This window comes from Borostomias antarcticus (genome assembly GCF_949987555.1).
Source record: "Borostomias antarcticus genome assembly, chromosome: 2".
Classification (NCBI taxonomy): Eukaryota; Metazoa; Chordata; class Actinopteri; order Stomiiformes; family Stomiidae; genus Borostomias; species Borostomias antarcticus.
The window spans coordinates 35,485,157-35,502,150 of NC_140235.1; the positions used below are offsets into that span (position 1 = coordinate 35,485,157).

At 47.2% G+C, this 16,994-nt stretch overlaps 2 protein-coding genes across 4 annotated transcripts in view; one reads left to right on the plus strand and one right to left on the minus strand.

Annotated features, from left to right (window-relative positions):
* Nucleotides 1-5,423, plus strand: part of rxraa (retinoid X receptor, alpha a) — a 98,617-nt gene extending 93,194 nt beyond the window's left edge. For all 3 annotated transcript variants that reach the window (XM_084451899.1, XM_084451897.1, XM_084451898.1), the window contains exons 8-11: nt 538-670; nt 2,349-2,440; nt 4,606-4,711; nt 5,217-5,423. In XM_084451899.1, coding sequence (XP_084308025.1) covers nt 538-670; nt 2,349-2,440; nt 4,606-4,711; nt 5,217-5,364 — 479 coding nt within the window. In that variant the 3' untranslated portion in view covers nt 5,365-5,423. The remainder of the gene's footprint in view (nt 1-537; nt 671-2,348; nt 2,441-4,605; nt 4,712-5,216) is intronic.
* A 4,797-nt stretch (nt 5,424-10,220) lies between these two features.
* Nucleotides 10,221-16,464, minus strand: wdr5 (WD repeat domain 5). The gene is made up of 13 exons (XM_084452140.1): nt 16,330-16,464; nt 16,034-16,142; nt 14,836-14,909; nt 14,620-14,709; nt 13,097-13,186; nt 12,864-12,947; nt 12,624-12,679; nt 11,695-11,741; nt 11,508-11,583; nt 11,161-11,194; nt 10,985-11,059; nt 10,751-10,838; nt 10,221-10,443 (listed from the first exon to the last, which is right to left on the minus strand). The coding sequence occupies exons 1-13, from the start codon at nt 16,408-16,410 to the stop codon at nt 10,343-10,345; spliced, it is 1,005 nt and encodes a 334-aa protein (XP_084308266.1). The 5' UTR covers nt 16,411-16,464; the 3' UTR covers nt 10,221-10,342.
* Between the last annotated feature and the right edge of the window lie 530 nt (nt 16,465-16,994).

The following is a 16,994-nucleotide window of genomic DNA, read 5'->3' on the forward strand; positions in this document are numbered from 1 at the left end:
ATCCCTTCGCTCGGCGAATCAAAGCGTTTGCGTTCGTCTTCGCCGCGCCGGCGGAAGCGGCGAGCCGCCTATAAACGCCGGTCTCTCTATAAAGCAACGGTTCCCAACGTCTCGCTAACAGCCCGGGCGTGAAAAGGCTGGCTTCCACCTCACGTGTGATCAATTCATCGGACCCCCCACCCCCTTAGTTGTCAGTTTCATTTAGCTTGGAAACTGAGTGTGACTTGAACTTTGCAGTGAGATTATGCTCGCTTTTCATTCTCTTCTCTCTCTCTCTCTCTCTCTCTCTTCTCTCTCTCTCTCTCTCTCTCTCTCTCATCTCTCTCTCTCATCTCTCTCTCTCTCTCGTCTCTCTCTCTCTCTCTCTCATCTCTCTCTCGTCTCTCTCTCTCTCTCGTCTCTCTCTCTCTCATCTTTCTCTTGTCTCTCTCTCTCTCTGGTCTCTCTCTGGTCTCTCTCTCTCTCTCTCTCTTCTCTCTCTCTCGTCTCTCTCTCTCTCTCTCTCTGGTCTCCCTCTCTTCTCTCTCTCTCTCTCAGGCTGGAACGAGCTTCTGATTGCATCTTTCTCGCACCGCTCGATAACGGTGAAAGATGGGATCCTGCTGGCGACCGGGCTGCACGTTCACCGCAACAGCGCCCACAGCGCCGGCGTGGGAGCCATCTTTGACAGGTAATCATCACTGCCTCACACACTCCGTTCAAACAGCTTGGTTTTAAAAGCCATTTAGATACCGTACACTCTAGACATTTTAAATAGGTCAAACACAACCTAAAATAACATGAAAATTATAATTGGTCCGGTTTGGTCTTCTTTGGATTTTTTTTCCGGCTTTCGTTTAGTCTGAAATCTCACTCTAGCTGGAGTACATTCTTTTATTAAAAAAAGCTTTTATTAGTGTTTATATGTAGTCTTCCCAAAACGCACAAAGGGTCTCAATTAGGTCACCCACTTATCAGTAATCCCCCCAATCAGGTCATCCCCTAGTGTGTAAGTACACAGTACACAGTAGGCAAGTGTGTGAAGTGCTGTTTGAGGGGGGAAGTACAGTAGGGATGTGGAGATCATTGATATTCATGAGATGCATAGCTATGCTTGGAGGGGACCGGCTTCAGGGTGGAACAACGCTCTCTCACAGAGACAGTATGAACAAGTAAAGTCCATCCTCATCATGTCGGCCATGATGAAACCACAGGCGTTCGTGTGCAATCCCACCATAGGCCCTTGCTATTTCCAGGCAGGTTTGACCTTTTGGCCGAACACCACAGCACTAACGAAAAACCCTGCTGTTTTCAACTGGCTCTGAGGCCAACAGGATTTGTTACCTAGAGTTACATTTCATGCTAGGATTTTTTTGTTTTGGTCGTTTCATTCATGCAATAGAACAGCATCTGGTTAGCTTGTGGGTGGCTAATGCTGATTATGGCTGACAGGTCAGAGGTCAGCGTATCAGATATGGAGGACTGAGATGTGTGTCCCCCTTGTGAAATTGCGGACCTGTGTTTAGATTAGAAGAAGCACGCTGTGTCCTGATCTCTGAAGACAACAGCTCTGCTCTCTCTCTCTCTCTCTCTCTCTCTTCTCCTTCTTTCTCTCCTCTCATCTCGCTTTCTCGCCCTCTTGGCGCTCTCTTTCCACCTCTCTTTATTCCTCTCTTCCCTCCTCCCCCTCTCTCTCCCCCCTCTCTCTCGTCCCCAGCTGAGAGTCCGTAGTCCGTCATTAGCATAGCGCCAGTTCACTTCTGAAGGATGGATTACATCTCTGCATTAAGACGACACATTAAGATGCAGAGCACTGATAATGTAGCTCTCCTCTCCACCATACAAATGGAGGAGGTGGTTCACTTAAACACTTGAGCCTTTTTATACCATCATTGTTGCTGCGGGCAAATTGAATTAGGATGAGCTAAGAGGCGAAATTGGCTCTCCTCTCAGAGAGAGAGAAAAAGAGAACGAGATGAAGAGAGAGAGAGGGCGAGGGACAGAACAGGGGGGGGGGGGGGGGGCGGGCGTGACGGAGTGGAAGAGGGGTGAGGAGTTCGGCCAATCACGTCACACACTTCAGAAACCCGATGCCCCGCCCAGTGATGTCACACACAGACTTAATTGTGTTAACTGTTCTGTTCCGGAAGATTCTCGCTCCGTATTTAGAACAGACTGAATTAACTTGGTACGATATCAGCGATTGAAGATTGAGCTACTCTTATGAGGAGGCAGAGTTGTGAATTATTGATTGTGTTGTTGTTGTTGTTGTGATGGGAGCTCACTCGCAGGGCTGTAGTGAGGTTGTGAAACGCCAAGGTCGCTGAGGCGGATCAGACCGGTCTTAACGATCTGTCTGCCTCGTCCAGAGTGCTGACAGAGCTGGTGTCCAAGATGAGAGACATGCAGATGGACAAGACGGAGCTGGGCTGCCTCCGGGCCATCGTCCTCTTCAACCCAGGTAGCTACCTATCTCCCTCACCTCCTCTCCTCACAACACTTCCTCACCCTCCTCTCTCCTCACACACTCCCTCAACCTCCTGTCCTCACACACTCCCTAACCTGCCTCCTAACACGCTCCAGTTAATCTGCACGATAAACTGTGTCAGCTCTTATACCCTGTGATCCGAAGAGCACACACACACACACACACACGGCGGTGATACGAGAGTCACACGGCACGCATCGCTCCCCTCGAGACCAGCCTCCACACGGCAGAGCGTCGGCCTCGTCTCGTCACCGGTCTCGAGCGCCGGTCTCTCCGCCCCACGGCGCCCGACACGGTGGCTTTAACGAGCGCGTCCCGCGTCCCCTGGGGACAGCGAGCAGGACAGGAGCGTGCCACCGCCCAGCCGGGCCCACCGAGGGGAGGCGTCCTCCCCTCCTCCCCCGAGTCCCTCTCTGGCTCTGAACCAGACCACAGCCATCTTTACCCCGATTACAGCTGACTGGGACCGCCTAGCACCGGGGCCAGCGGGGGTCTCTGGAGAGGAAGAAGACGAGTCCATTCCCACAGTCATCATCTCTGTACTCTGCCTTCTCCTGCCATCGGGAATTGTAGGCAAATGCGTATTTAGTGTTAAAAAAACAATACATTGATTGGTAACCTCGTTAACGTTATTTATAGTAACCGAGTCGTTAAAGCACTAATTGATTTAGCCGCAGTTACACATCCAAGCCCTGCGGCTGGGGTCAGAGTTCACAGGGATCGGTCCTGCGGACGTGTGCTGCTCTTTCCAGGGCGCAGGGCCGGACGTAGGAGGATACAGTAGCATACTTCCTCTCTCACATACACTAGCATACTTCACCTCTCACATACACTAGCATACTTCCTCTCTCACATACACTAGCATACTTCACCTCTCACATACACTAGCATACTTCCTCTCTCACATAGACTAGCATACTTCCTCTCTCACATACACTAGCATACTTCACCTCTCACATACACTAGCATACTTCCTCTCTCACATACACTAGCATACTTCCTCTCTCACATACCGTAGCTTACTTCCCTTCTCACATACAGCACAGTACCATACTTCTCCTCTCACATACAGTAGCATACTTTCTCTCTCACATACACTAGCATACTTCCTCTCTCACATACACTAGCATACTTCCTCTCTCACATACACTAGCATACTTCTCCTCTCACACACAGTAGCATACTTTCCCTTTCACATACAGTAGCATACTTCCCCTCTCACATACAGTAGCATACTTCCCCTCTCACATACAGTAGCATACTTCCCCTCTCGCATACTTACACTTTTTAATTGAATTGAGATGCAATTGAATTGATTTGAATCACCTTCTCACATACCATGCTTCAGTCTGGAGTCCTTCTCACATAGCATACTTCACCTGTTCACATAGTGTACTTCACCTGTTCACATAGCATACTAAACCTGTTCACATAGCATACTTCACCTTCTCACATAGCATACTTCACCTGTTCACCTAGCATACTTCACCTGTTCACATAGCATACTTCACCTGTTCACATAGCATACTTCACCTGTTCACATAGCATACTTCACCTGTTCACATAGCATACTTCACCTTCTCACATAGCATACTTCACCTGTTCACCTAGCATACTTCAGTCTGGTTAGTGCTGGAGCCTCTGATACCTGCGGTCCGGCCTCTACCCGGGGGCTGCTCTGAGGCTGTGGCTCAGCCTCTCTCACATTAAGGTTGCATCGTTTACAAAAAGTAATTCACACACACTCGCACGCACACACATGTACCGCACACACACTCCAATTTATGTGCATTGATGTGCTTTTATTTACGTGCACATGCATTTACACTTGATACATTGTGGCAAGTGTGTGCATCTGTTATTCTGAACCTGTGTGTGTGTGTGTGTGTGTGTGTGTGTGTGTGTGCGTGCGTGCGTGCGTGCGTGTGTGTGCTATACCGCTGGTCCGCGACCTTGTGAATGTATATTCATTGCACCTTCAGTATTTGTGTCCCTGTATGTTTTTCTCTATGTGGACATAAATACATTGTTAAATGTGTTTGCGTGTGTGTGTGCGTGCGTGTGTGTGTGTGCGTGCGTGTGCGTGTGTGTGCGGCGTGTGTGTGTGTGTGTGTGTGTGTGTGTGTGTGTCTCCTCAGATTCTAAAGGCCTGTCCAACCCAGCGGAGGTGGAGGCGTTGAGGGAGAAGGTGTACGCGTCTCTGGAGGCGTACTGCAAACAGAAATACCCCGAACAGCCCGGCAGGTAGGACAGAACGGACAGACCCCCGCACAACCCCCTCTCACTGTCTCTCTCTCTCCTCCCTGTCTCTCTCCTCAATGTCTCTCCTCCCTATCTCTCTCCTCCCCTCCCTATCTCTCTCCTCCCGGTCTCTCTCCTCCCTGTCTCTCTCCTCCTTGTCTCTCTCCTCTCCTCCTTATCTCTCTCCTCCTTGTCTCTCTCCTCCTGGTCTCTCTCCTCCCTGTCTCTCTCCTGCATCTCTCTCCTCTCCTCCCTGTCTCTCTCCTCCCTGTCTCTCTCCTCTCCTCCTTGTCTCTCTCCTCCTGGTCTCTCTCCTCCCTGTCTCTCTCCTGCATGTCTGCATGTGTTCCTAGCGATGCTGACGGAGTAGCTTTTACACGCTCATAAATGATGCATTGTACACAGGAATCAGCTCAGTAAGAATGCTGGAACACATGCTGGAACACATGCACATACGGTGTTTTTCCATGTTCATCCTTCTGAGTGGGCGTGTCCCGTGTGTCGGCAGGTTCGCCAAGCTGTTGCTACGGTTACCGGCGCTGCGCTCCATCGGCCTGAAGTGCCTGGAGCACCTGTTCTTCTTCAAGCTCATCGGCGACACGCCCATCGACACCTTCCTCATGGAGATGCTAGAGGCGCCGCACCAAATGACATAATGACGGGCGGGGCGCCGCCCGGTTTTACACTCATCCCCCCGCCCCCTTACCCCCCCCCCCCCCCCCCCCCCCGGACTGGGGGAGGGGTCCCGCGAAGCCCCTCCTCCTCTCACGACGGACTGATTGTGCGACATCTTCGGATCAAGAGACGCCAGGTTCGGGGTGAGGGCACAGCCCCGCCCTCCACCCCCCCCCCACCCCCCCCTCTTCGATCGAATTCATTATGTCTATGGGTCTGTTTTATACATTGTACAAATATATAAATATGAAATATATATATAGAACTCACGAGAGGACATGAGAGACGACGGTGGACTGAGATGAAAGGGACTGAGGATCGGAGACGAATCAAGCCGTTGTCTTTTTGAACTGGACGAGAGAGAGACGTGTTCAGGCGTAGCACACGGCCCTGCCTGCTTGAAACGGCGGAGCTGCTCGTTGGACCAGAGGACGCCCGCCGCCATCTTGGGGACAATCGTGTTTTGGACTTGTTGAGGAGAGATGGGCTGTCGCTGGTTCGGACTAGAGGGGCGCAAGTTCAGGATTAACTTAGGGGCGAGGGGGGGCGGTCGGTCTTATCGGCCCGGGGGAACAGAACCGGTCCGGTCGGGTCTGTTCTGGTTTCGCCGGGTCGGTTTCGGGGGGGACAGGGGGGGGGGGGGGGATGGACTCTAAGGTGGGACGATGTAGACGGCAGGTGCTCAACTCAGGTGTCTGAGCCCCAAATCCCGCAGGTTTCCTCGCGTCTGAGTCCTCGAGCGCCGAGCGGACCGGGGGGAAGCGCCCTACGAGGAGAGACCCCCGACCGCTCGGCCACGCCGACGTCCGGACGACTCCGGTTGAGGAAGAGGAGCGTCAGCAGGTACAAGTTCACACTGTGCTATTTTCAAACACCCCGCGTCCGCCTCTCAAAGCCAAGGGGACCAAAAATGAAGAAAAACCGCAGACGGACGGACTGAAGTGGAGCCGACGCCGTCGGGAATCACCACGTGACCCGAGTGACGCGCTTGTGAAGTGATGCCATGTCTTTGTCATGTCCCCCCCGGTCCCCAGAGCCCCTGTGTGTCCCCCCCCCTCCCCCCCTTCTGTGAATTTCAACACACCATGATCACCTCTACACACAGCGACCATGCTGTTCCTCACAGAGGAACCTAGCTTTAGAACAACCTTCTGTCTGCGCAGGAGATATTTCAACCGCTCACAGTATTGATGGTATTTGTTCTGCAAATGTGCAATTATACCGGTATTGTTATCCCTCAGACTCGGCAGTCTCCCACAGCGCCCCTCTCTGCCCGTCGTTGGACAGCGCGCGGTCGGAGCGTGTTATTACAGTGGAGCCGTTGCTTGCGAGGGGGGGGTGAGATGTTCTCCTCGTTTTTTTGGCGTGACGTTTTTGTGGCGTCCGGGTTCCTCCGCAGAACACCCACTTCTGGGATGGGTGGGAGAGGGGGGGGGGGGGCTGGACCGACCAGAGGGGCCTAGCGGGGGGGACGATCCTCCCCCGCCCCCTCCTCCCTCGGAGCGACCCACCCCTTGCACTTCTCCAGACAACCCTAGCGTCACCGAAGTCCGAGCGGACATGTTGAATATCTGACGTTATGTATAAACACTGCTATATGCCCGTTATTCCGCGTTTGTTTGTTTGTTTGTTTTTCTTTCTATGCTGCAGCTGCTGCAAAACTATGCATCTATTGTATTTCCAAAGATTGTCCATAGTGCAGTTGCATTGTTATCGTGGGTTTAACCTGTTCCTGTAGTCAAGCCAGTGGCAGGTTTGGAAACCCGTAGTGATACCAGGCCAGGGAGAGCCAGACAGACTGTAGACTAGAACATTTGCTTCAAGACAGATGGGTTCAATGAGAGAGAGGAGGGGACTTGCTGGCCATGGGAGAGCTGTGACTTCCCCCTAGTGGAAGAGATGCAGCACTGCAACATTACTTGAATTTTGTACAAGTATTTAATCAGAAATGGCACTTTTTCTTGACACTCTCAATGTTAGTTTCCCGCTTATCACAGCATGATGCGTCGGCTCATCCATTGACAAATCAAATGTATTCTAGTGAACTTATTTTGAACGATAAAGGTTTCAGTACTGACTGCCATCTCGAGGTCAGTTTATAGTATTTATATCTGTCAGAAAATATGTAAACAAATTGGCTCATTGTAATTGTAGGATACCAACTTCAGCACTAGTAGGCTTTCCATCCTGTCAGAATGCTCTGGACATCTGGTTCACAGTCTACTACAGTACTTTGGTCCAGCTTGGCACCTAAAAAGACACGCATGTCAGACGTAACCTGTAAACCACATACTTGAGTAAAACACAACGCTTTCAAGGTTTCCCAACATTTTAAATGTACACCGAAAATACGCTCGAGTGTGATCCTTTCATTGAGCTTGATCAGGATACTGTGACCCCGGGTATTTTAAAGCCATAAGGTGAGAGGTGAAAGGTCACTGCAGAGGTCTCCTCTGGACTTGGTAACGGAATGATGACGTAGAATGAATACCTACATACATGCTTTATTTATCATAAAGCTATATTTTGTCTATATGTACATGTGTATATACTTATAAATATCTATAAATCTGTTTCTTGAGTATTTCCCGTCAATTTTAGCAAGAGGGACACGCGTGTTCGGGCGGAAACTGCTCTGAGCCACATCAGACATCGTACTCAGAGTTTGATCAATGTTTTTCTAAAGTGACATCTGGGGTTTTTGGATTCGAACTTGGTTCTCTAAAAACAATCAACCAGCATCAAACCAGCAGCTGAGAACACTAAGAGACAATTTCTCAACCGCTCTCAGCCTCGTGGGACCTTGAAATGTTGCAAAAGAAAAAACATCTAATTCATACACTTTAAAAGAATATAGGGAGCCCTCAAAATGTACCAGTCGCTTGGCTACTTGTCTGTCAAATAATATAATCAGGAATATTCTGAGCTCATGACACAATCACTGCTTTTAATTGTTGCATAGAGACAGTAACATGTCCAAGAAAAAAACACTTTGAAAAAAGATCTATTTTTGTACAAAGGTAATTTTATCCCTGGCTTATGTACTCTGTTCCTCCCTGTTCTCCTTCTGTGGGCTGTTGTATACATTGTTTGTGTAAATGTTGATTTGAAACGGGGGAAATTAAATCAAGACTTTCAGACTGAAAGGGCAAGTTGGAGGAGCAATGGGCTTCGTCACCTTGGTAACTGTTGCCTATACTTTTGCCTTCTTCAGCCTGTGGCTTAAAGGCGGGGTCGTTCTCTTTCATTATATTTTTGTCTATTTTTAAGATGGAAATTTGTCATTTGTTCTTTGTGGGTTGTTCTCTGATGTTCTATCTTTCATGGAAAGAAAAAGATTATTAAAAAAAATCTAAAAGTAATTCCGTTGATGGTTTCTCGTCTCTACTCACATCCAGCAGAACAGTAACTCAATCTCATAAATGTCCTTTTAATAATCCATGCTGTGGTACCCATAGGCTGCCATGAAGAGATCACTGATTAAGTGTCATCTGATTTAATAACACCCTATTCTAAATAATGACAACCACACATTACTCTTTTAAAAAATGTATTTATTAAGTCACAGGTTATAGGCTAGCTGTCAAATGTATATTCACAAAATCCAGGTTGACTAAAATACAGGTACATATACAGGATTTCATGCAGCCCGTGACGCGACTGCAGTGTCCAAGTCCAGAAGACAGAGCCAAGAGAACATTACTGTGTATGGAAGTACTACCTAGTAAGACAGTTTAAAACTACAGTACAGAAAGAGCTCAAATATTGCCCATCTAACAAATACCAATACATATGCAAAATGTAATAATATACAGTAACAGTACAGGATGAAAGGCACAAAGAAATACTTGCATTTGAACAATGCCTTCTGACGGCAAACAGTACACTAGGTATCTCAACAAAAAATCCATAAAAAAGTGATAGAAAATACATCCTCAAGTTGATTTATTATGTAATCAAATCCACACAATATAGAGGAATTTTCCTTATAAAACAATTGATTCGTGGCAAGTGGATACATTGGCAGCTTAGGTGAGGGTTTCACTAATACAGGCGTGACTTCCAGGTCTCGTTTCACTGACGCACTCAACCCTTATTTCCTATGGATTTAGGAGGCACCCGGTCACTGCTGTCACTGTAGTACAAAATCAGAATACACCTTGAAAAACAGAAGCTAGTTGTACAAAACAAGGCAATGCTGACAACAAATAACGATACAAACGAGAGTTAAATCTTCCCACGGCGTAGGTAGCTGGAGGAGTTTGATGAGGAACTTGCGAGAGCATGATGGCGGCGGGTCCAATGGCGGAGCACCTCGCTATCTGAGTGATGGAGTAGCATCTGGTCAGGACAGTGACCTCACCGCGCGCGTGTGGAATATGAAGATATTCATTTGCCAAAACTGGCATCATTGTGTCTCTGTTCAACATAAACCATAAGCTACAAAAAGTGAGCGATTATAAACAAGACGGTAGTGTAGGTAAGAGGTCCTATTTGGTGGCCGTGAACTGGGTTTGTGGCAGGGTGTGTGTGTGTGTGGGGGGGGGAGGGGGGGGACAAAGCAGAAAGACAATGACAGTAAAGCATAAAATTACAATGTGTCCATTTGCATGTAATTGATGGCCAGATAGAGAAAGTTGATCAATATTTCTATTAGACTGGAAGAAACACCAAGACAGACGGTTCTAATGAAGAGTTGGAGTACTGGGAAGGGCGAGAGCGCAAGGCGGGTCGGACCGGGACCAGGGGGGGGGTGGAGTCCTCTGGACCGGGGGGGGGTGGAGTCCTCTGGAGGGAGACGCGTCGCTGTGCAGTTCATGTTGTTCTTCTGGTCCAGGCTCTGTCCTCAGAGCGTTCTGTAGAGCTCTCCGCAGAGAAACAGTCTTTTTCCTTTCCTATTCAAATGAAACTATCCAAAAATAAAAGCGGAACAGGAAGTCGGGGCCCCGGCGGCGGCGCTTAGCAGTCGCTCTTCCACAGTTTGATGGTTTTGTCGTTTTCTAGCGCGGCGGAGGCGATGATGTTCTCTGTGGGGTGGCAGGCGGTGGAGATGACCACATCTAGAGGAGGAGAAGAGGAGAAGAACGGACAGAATAAGTCATCGGCATGGAGGTCAAGCAGCCCTGTGGGCTTCAGGTCTACATCTGGTTCAGATGATCTCCGTCCAGCGTAAGAACGGCCGCCTAGGCCGGCTCCTGTCCTCTAACGCCTGACCAGACTCCGGACGCCTAGGCCGGCTCCTGTCCTCTAACGCCTGACCAGACTCCGGACGCCTAGGCCGGCTCCTGTCCTCTAACGCCTGACCAGACTCCGGACGCCTAGGCCGGCTCCTGTCCTCTAACGCCTGACCAGACTCCGGACACCCACCTGTGTGTCCCTGCAGCTTCTGAACGATCTCCTTGGTCTGCAGGTTCCAGATGTACACCATGTTGTCCTCTGAGCCCGATACGATCCACTGGAGGAGAGAGGTGGGGAGAGACCGAGGGGTTTAGCCAGGGTTTCATGACCATCTACTGAATCAACAGGTTTTAGTAGGTTTCAGTGCAACACACAAGTCAACTATGAACACAAACTTGGAGAAAAGTATGAAGGGGCGTTTACCTTTCCACCTGTGACTGAGAAATTTGCAAATATGCAGTATTTCTCATTTTTGTGGCCAGTGTACGTTTTCAAGCACTGAGTGAGAAGATATAGACAAGATTTAGACCTCTGGAATAGACTGTTACAGTTTTGAGTGTAAAATAAAATAAATTAAATATACCGGAAAACTATTTTACCTTTCCTTTGCTGTAATCCCACAGCTTTAAGGTGCTGAAAAGGAGACATAAAACAAGAACATTCATTCAGATTTTTCTTCTATAAATGTGCTCTTATAAATCACCAAGAGGCAGTGACATTTTGCAAGGCAGTGACATTTTGCAAGTCTTACAGTGCCCCCTGGTGGTGTAGCACTGCCTAACAAAGAGCATAAATTAGGTCATGTTACTTTGATGTTGCTTTGTTTTGAGTTTATGCTTTGTCGTGCATCCTGAAAAGCGCTCTACAATTAAAATATATTTCATATTATTATCGTTTCTGTTCTCATTATGCCATGAGTGCCAGCATAGAAATAGTAAATACTCACTTGTCCAATGTGGCAGCCAGGATGTATTTTCCGTTCGGTGAAAACTTCACAAACGACACTGGAGGGTTGTCATCATCTGCATGAGACCAAGAAAAAAGACAAGTCAGCACTTCTCACCACGACCCAAAAGTGATCGTGGTCTTGTGAGACGAAGGCTGTTCTGCAGACGCGGGCAGGCCCGGCTTACCGATGAGGGTTTTCAAACACTGTCCTGATGCCGTGTCCCAGATTCGACTGTGGATCAACAGAAGACATTAGCGTCAGTGCCATTTCACGCCTTTAAAATGATACGGCGCGGCCCTCGGATTGGAGGATTTTAGGAAATCTATTTTCTCCAGATGAGCGTGTTGTTTCACAAGTTGGCTGGACCCCACCATCTCCCGCTCTTCAACTAGTCAGAGACCTGAAGATAATGGGGTTCAGGCAGTGTGTGAAACGTCCCACTTGCCTGGTTTTTAGCTCTTATTGCTCAGAAAATGTAATTTAATGTAATTTATTGCTTTATAAATGTTCTTAGCCGTTAGACAAACATACTCCAGGAGCTTGCTCGATCGTCTCATTGAGAGGGGTCAGGGAAGAATTTTTACAGCTCACTTTTCTGGCTCCTGGGTGATACCGTTTTTTTTGCTTCCCTCTGGAATATGTAGGGGTGGGATGTCTGCCCACCTCCCTTGTTCTCTGTAAAGCGCATTGTGTTGCCTCTGTGTATGAAATGCGCTATACAAATTGGATGGAAGTCTGATAGATCCCTTCCACCCCAATTCACTTATCTCCTACTGGAGCAAGAAGCACCTTATTTACCTGACTGTGATCGATTTGTTTTGGAGAAGAAAAAAAATCGAAATCAATTAAAGATGTGTCTGGAAGTTTCTCATGCCACGTGGTGCCTGGTGTAACATTGTGAGGTTGTGTGTGAATGAACCTACAGGTGGATGTGTGCACATAGGTGGTCGCGGCTATCACGGGTTTGCGCTTGTAATACCGCCGCCCCAAACTTTAGATACACCCCAACTCTCTCCATCGGTCATCATCAAAGCGCAGCTGTTAGTGTGGACGTGTCTTTGTCCTTCACAGCAGCATAAAGCACAGCCATAGAGCAGCGTTCATGATACTGACCAGAGGCCGTCGTAGCTGCTGGACACGATCAGGGAGCCGTCTCTGTTGAAATGGACCTGTGAAACAGAGGGGGCATTAAAACAGCGTAGAGAGATCTGGGTTCTTCATCTGCATTGGACATGGATGGTCAGTGTGAATTGATCACATTGAATCTGCGTCTGGGGATTCGAACCCAAAAGATGTATTTGACTGATTCTGAGTCTGACTTGGCAGCAGGTGAACGAGAGGTGAGGTACTCACTGCAGACACAGGATCAGAATGAGCCGGCAGCGTCTTCAAGCATTTGCCGGTTTTGACGTCCCATATCCGTACGCTTTCGTCAAACTAGGGGGAAATAAGCAATTAGTCAACACCTATGGACTCATCTAAAAAAATACAGAACCCTAAACGAGACACAACAGAAAACCCAAAAGAACTCTGAACGTCTTCTTTAGAGAGAAAAGGAGAGGAGAGGTCGAGTTGGTTGGACTCACCGATCCAGACACGATGAGATTGGACTGGGGGTTGAAGTTGCAGCAGAAGACGTAGTTGCTGTGTCCCTTCAGAGTCTTCAAACATTTCCCCTGTAACCAGGAAAGACTTGGGTCTAAATTTATTGCGATGACGGTAAGGGAACCATGACAACACAGTTCAAGTATTAATCTCTCTGAAAGAAGCTTCCTATCACCGGTCCTCGCTGCTCACAGCTTTTCCATGCGCAGGATAAGACTGCTAGTTTCCATGGTGATGCCATTCTCCCAATTTCTTTGCCCAGAGACATCGTGATAATGGACTCGGTTGCGAGCGACGGCAGATAAATTTGCGAACATGCTCGTCACGCATGTCAATTAGGACGGTCGCTGTCACCGCAGTAACGCACGGCCATGTTTGAGAAGCAAACCGCGAGGTCCAGACCACCGCATCAACCGGCATGACTAACTTTTTATTATTATTGCTTCTTATGTTGCGGCTTTTCCCATTAAATTGTAGGCTGTGTGTAATTAATATCAAATAAATGTGTAGAAAAATAAACGCACACCAAGGGTTCTAGAGAGATGCTGATCACTGGAAGTAGAAACAGTAAACAAAAAAGAGTCTCTACTCTGGCTCCATGCACTGTCTCTTTAAATAGAATGATGCTTGGCCTTCAGGCCTTCTTCTTCTAGAAATGAAAAAAGACAATGTTATCAACAATATGACGTCTGTATTCATGTCAAACGGAGTCTAACATCAAGACTGTATTATTCTTGTTTAATTAAAGGCTAAAACATGTTCGGATTTTTCCGTTCTACTGTGACCATTCTCACAGCTAAAGGAAATTAGTAGGCCTCTGCCTTTTAATTTACAGTTTATCTTGTCTTTCTTTGGTAACCATTTTATAAAAGCATTGGCCTATATTTATATTTTCTTTATTAGTCTTAAAGTTTCTAGCCTGCTTAGAGATATGTTTGAATCTACTGTAGGGCCTGTCTTGTGCGCACTGTTCTGTTAAAACATTTATATTGATTGAGTGGTATTGCTACTGTAACCTATGATTTTGTTTAATAAAAATGTATTGAATTGAATAGGCGGCTCATATATATACACAACTATGTCATTTATAAAGCAACCAATCATCAGCCCTTATAGAATAGCAACAAAAACGGCTGGAATAATGTCGCACACCGAGGTAAATGGTAAATGGACTGCACTTATATAGCGCTTTTCCACCGTAGCGGCACTCAAAGCGCTTTACAATGGCCTCTCATTCACCCATTCAAGCATACATTCACACACCAATGGCGGTAGCTGCCATGCAAGGTGCTAGCCTGCTCACTGGGAGCAATTTGGGGTTAGGTGTCTTGCTCAAGGACACTTCGACATGTGGTGTGACCACTGGGGAAATGTATTCAGCGCGACAGCCCTGGGGTCAATCCCATTTCTGTTCAGTTATTGGGCTGGAAATTCAAGCTTAGCTCATTACAGGTGCTTAAGGCCGTTCTCTCTGCCAGAAACTGGTCCTGCCTGTGTGACTGACCGAGCTGACGTCCCAGATCTTCAGGGTCTTGTCGTCGGACGCCGACACCAGGAGGTTGGAGTCGGAGGACCAGGCTACATCCGAGATGCCCTGCAGGTGAGAGGTCACAGGTCAAACTGGTTACCGGGCAAAGCCCCTAATCCGTTTATAAGGCATTTATTGAGTGGAGCATCATACACTACCAAGACATTTAGCAGCCAATTGTATTAAACTCACAAGTTTGTGTCCTGATATTGTTTTTTCAAACTTTCCGTCATATGCTCCCCAAATCTTGATGAGTTTATCAGCAGCTGTAAAAAACGAAAAAGTAAAAAAGGGTTGTTTAAACACATTACTGACGGAAAAGTCAAATGAGGTGTTATCGACAAATTTCATTTTATCTCAAACCATGTGTAAACAGTGTTGAATTTCGTTGTCTTTTATCATTGTCCTTATTCAGCTCTGCGTTGTTTTGATTTCAAACCCCCAATCTCACACAATATCACAGTCCCTAACCCTTCCATGTGTATTCCAAATGAATCTCTCCAACACGGGATTTGAGCGACAATCAAAAGCTGCTTATTACAGAAGGTTATAGCATACAAAAGACGATGGCACATAGTCTAATGTTCAGCTGGCCTGTCTGTATGGCTGTCTGGCCCAAATCAAAGCATCTGAGCTCGAGCACGGTTCTTATGGTTCGGGGGCGTTCCACCCCCCCCCCCCCCCTCCCCCCTTCCCTGATCAGACTGGTCTGGACTGGTCTGGTCTCCTGCAGCTTACGACCTTGTGGGATCAAGATGGCCTACGCCGCCTCGACGCCCAGCTCTAACTCTAACCACAACAATTGCTGTTGTCCACAGAATGTACCAACCATGGAATGCCACCCTTATCTCATAAGTCTAGGGAAGGGAGCCACAGTTTCTTACAGAAAACTCAAGCAGACAGCCACACTCAGGGGTCAATCATCATAATTACAAATAGCTAACAGGATCAGATTAAACCACGACATTTCTCTGAAAACAGTCATTTTCCTCAACAGTCTGTATTCATGTCAAAAGGTCACCTCTCAAACTAAATCAATCTGCCTTAATTGCAATGAAATTTCAACACGGATCAATATACCCCCCCCCTTCCCCAGGATTATTTATTATAGCTATAGAATGTACATAACACACCCATGCCCCACCCATGCGGTTATATATCGTATAGCATGTACAAAATCCATCCAGACCGATATAAATCTTCTCTTACCCGTCTGTATACTGTATAGAAATTGTGTAATTAGTACATTTTTAATTTGTAATTTGTAAATTGAGTATTGAAGTTTATCTGTGTTGAGCATAATGTTGGAGCTGGCAGCAACATTTCACTGTAACTGTATACATACGTTACATGTGACATAAAGACATCTTGAATCGTGAGGGGAACTCACATGAGCTGGCGAGCCACTCCCCACTGGGACTGAACTTGACTGAGGACACAGCTTTTGTGTGTCCAGCTAATGTGAATTTGAGGGTGTAGTTTGGCTTGGCTGGTGCTGACTAGAACGGGGAAGAGAAAATAGTTATTACACACAAATAATGAAATGCAAGTAGATCAGTTAACTCAACATTACTCCATCTGTCTCACCGCCAACAGTCTTTTGAGAACACAGTAATCCAGTAGCTACTAGTCTATAACTTAAGATGCCTGTATTCAAAACGTTGTTCATGCTTAAAGAATCCAGACCTTGCTCTGGCTAGCAGATGCAGATGATGCATTTTGAGATTTAGTGGATTCTGTGTCTGGTTTCTTCTCCTCTGTTGCCATGGTTCTGGTGTGGGGGTAGGAGGAGGGGGTTGGTCTCAGACAGCACTGCGGGGAAACCACTGGGTCAAAAAAGAAGAAGAAAGCATTCGCATGAAACCGTGCAGCAGGTTATCAAGCCCATGGCCACTCAGAGCGATAGGTCAACGAATGCATTGATTTACTCCAGTGCAAAGGGAATGCTTTTGGTTCAAAGTTGTTGGTGTCCTGACCTTTCCTATTTTTATAGCTGACGTTATGTACAAATTACATTAAACTAGAATGTACAAGACCACCAGGAATGATTTTGAATAAGGACAGTCTTCATAACGGTAGAGCATCCCGTGTTAGAAGTTAACTGAACTGGCGGTGGCTAGTAACGCAACGCATTAGTGCTAACAGACATGGGCCTGTTTGGCAAAATATTAATTCATGGGCTCGTGGATTCTATTATCAAATAGTTGCTCTACATAGATGTCGCATAGCTAGCGACACACTCAGCTAGCTAACTATAGCACTGACAGTTAGTAGCTACGGTAGATCTCTCTAGCTGCTGGACAATTCACAAATGTGGACAGGCTGGCTGGCAAACTACGCTAACGTTAGCT

Excerpts from the sequence above, each read along its gene's own strand:
- wdr5 (XM_084452140.1), bottom strand. The coding sequence starts at position 16,410 with ATGGCAACAGAGGAGAAGAAACCAGACACAGAATCCACTAAATCTCAA. Across the intron at positions 16,143-16,329 it reads CATCTGCTAGCCAGAGCAAG|TCAGCACCAGCCAAGCCAAA; the intron begins GTCTGGATTCTT and ends TCCCCGTTCTAG. Across the intron at positions 14,710-14,835 it reads CAATATCAGGACACAAACTT|GGCATCTCGGATGTAGCCTG; the intron begins GTGAGTTTAATA and ends TCTCACCTGCAG.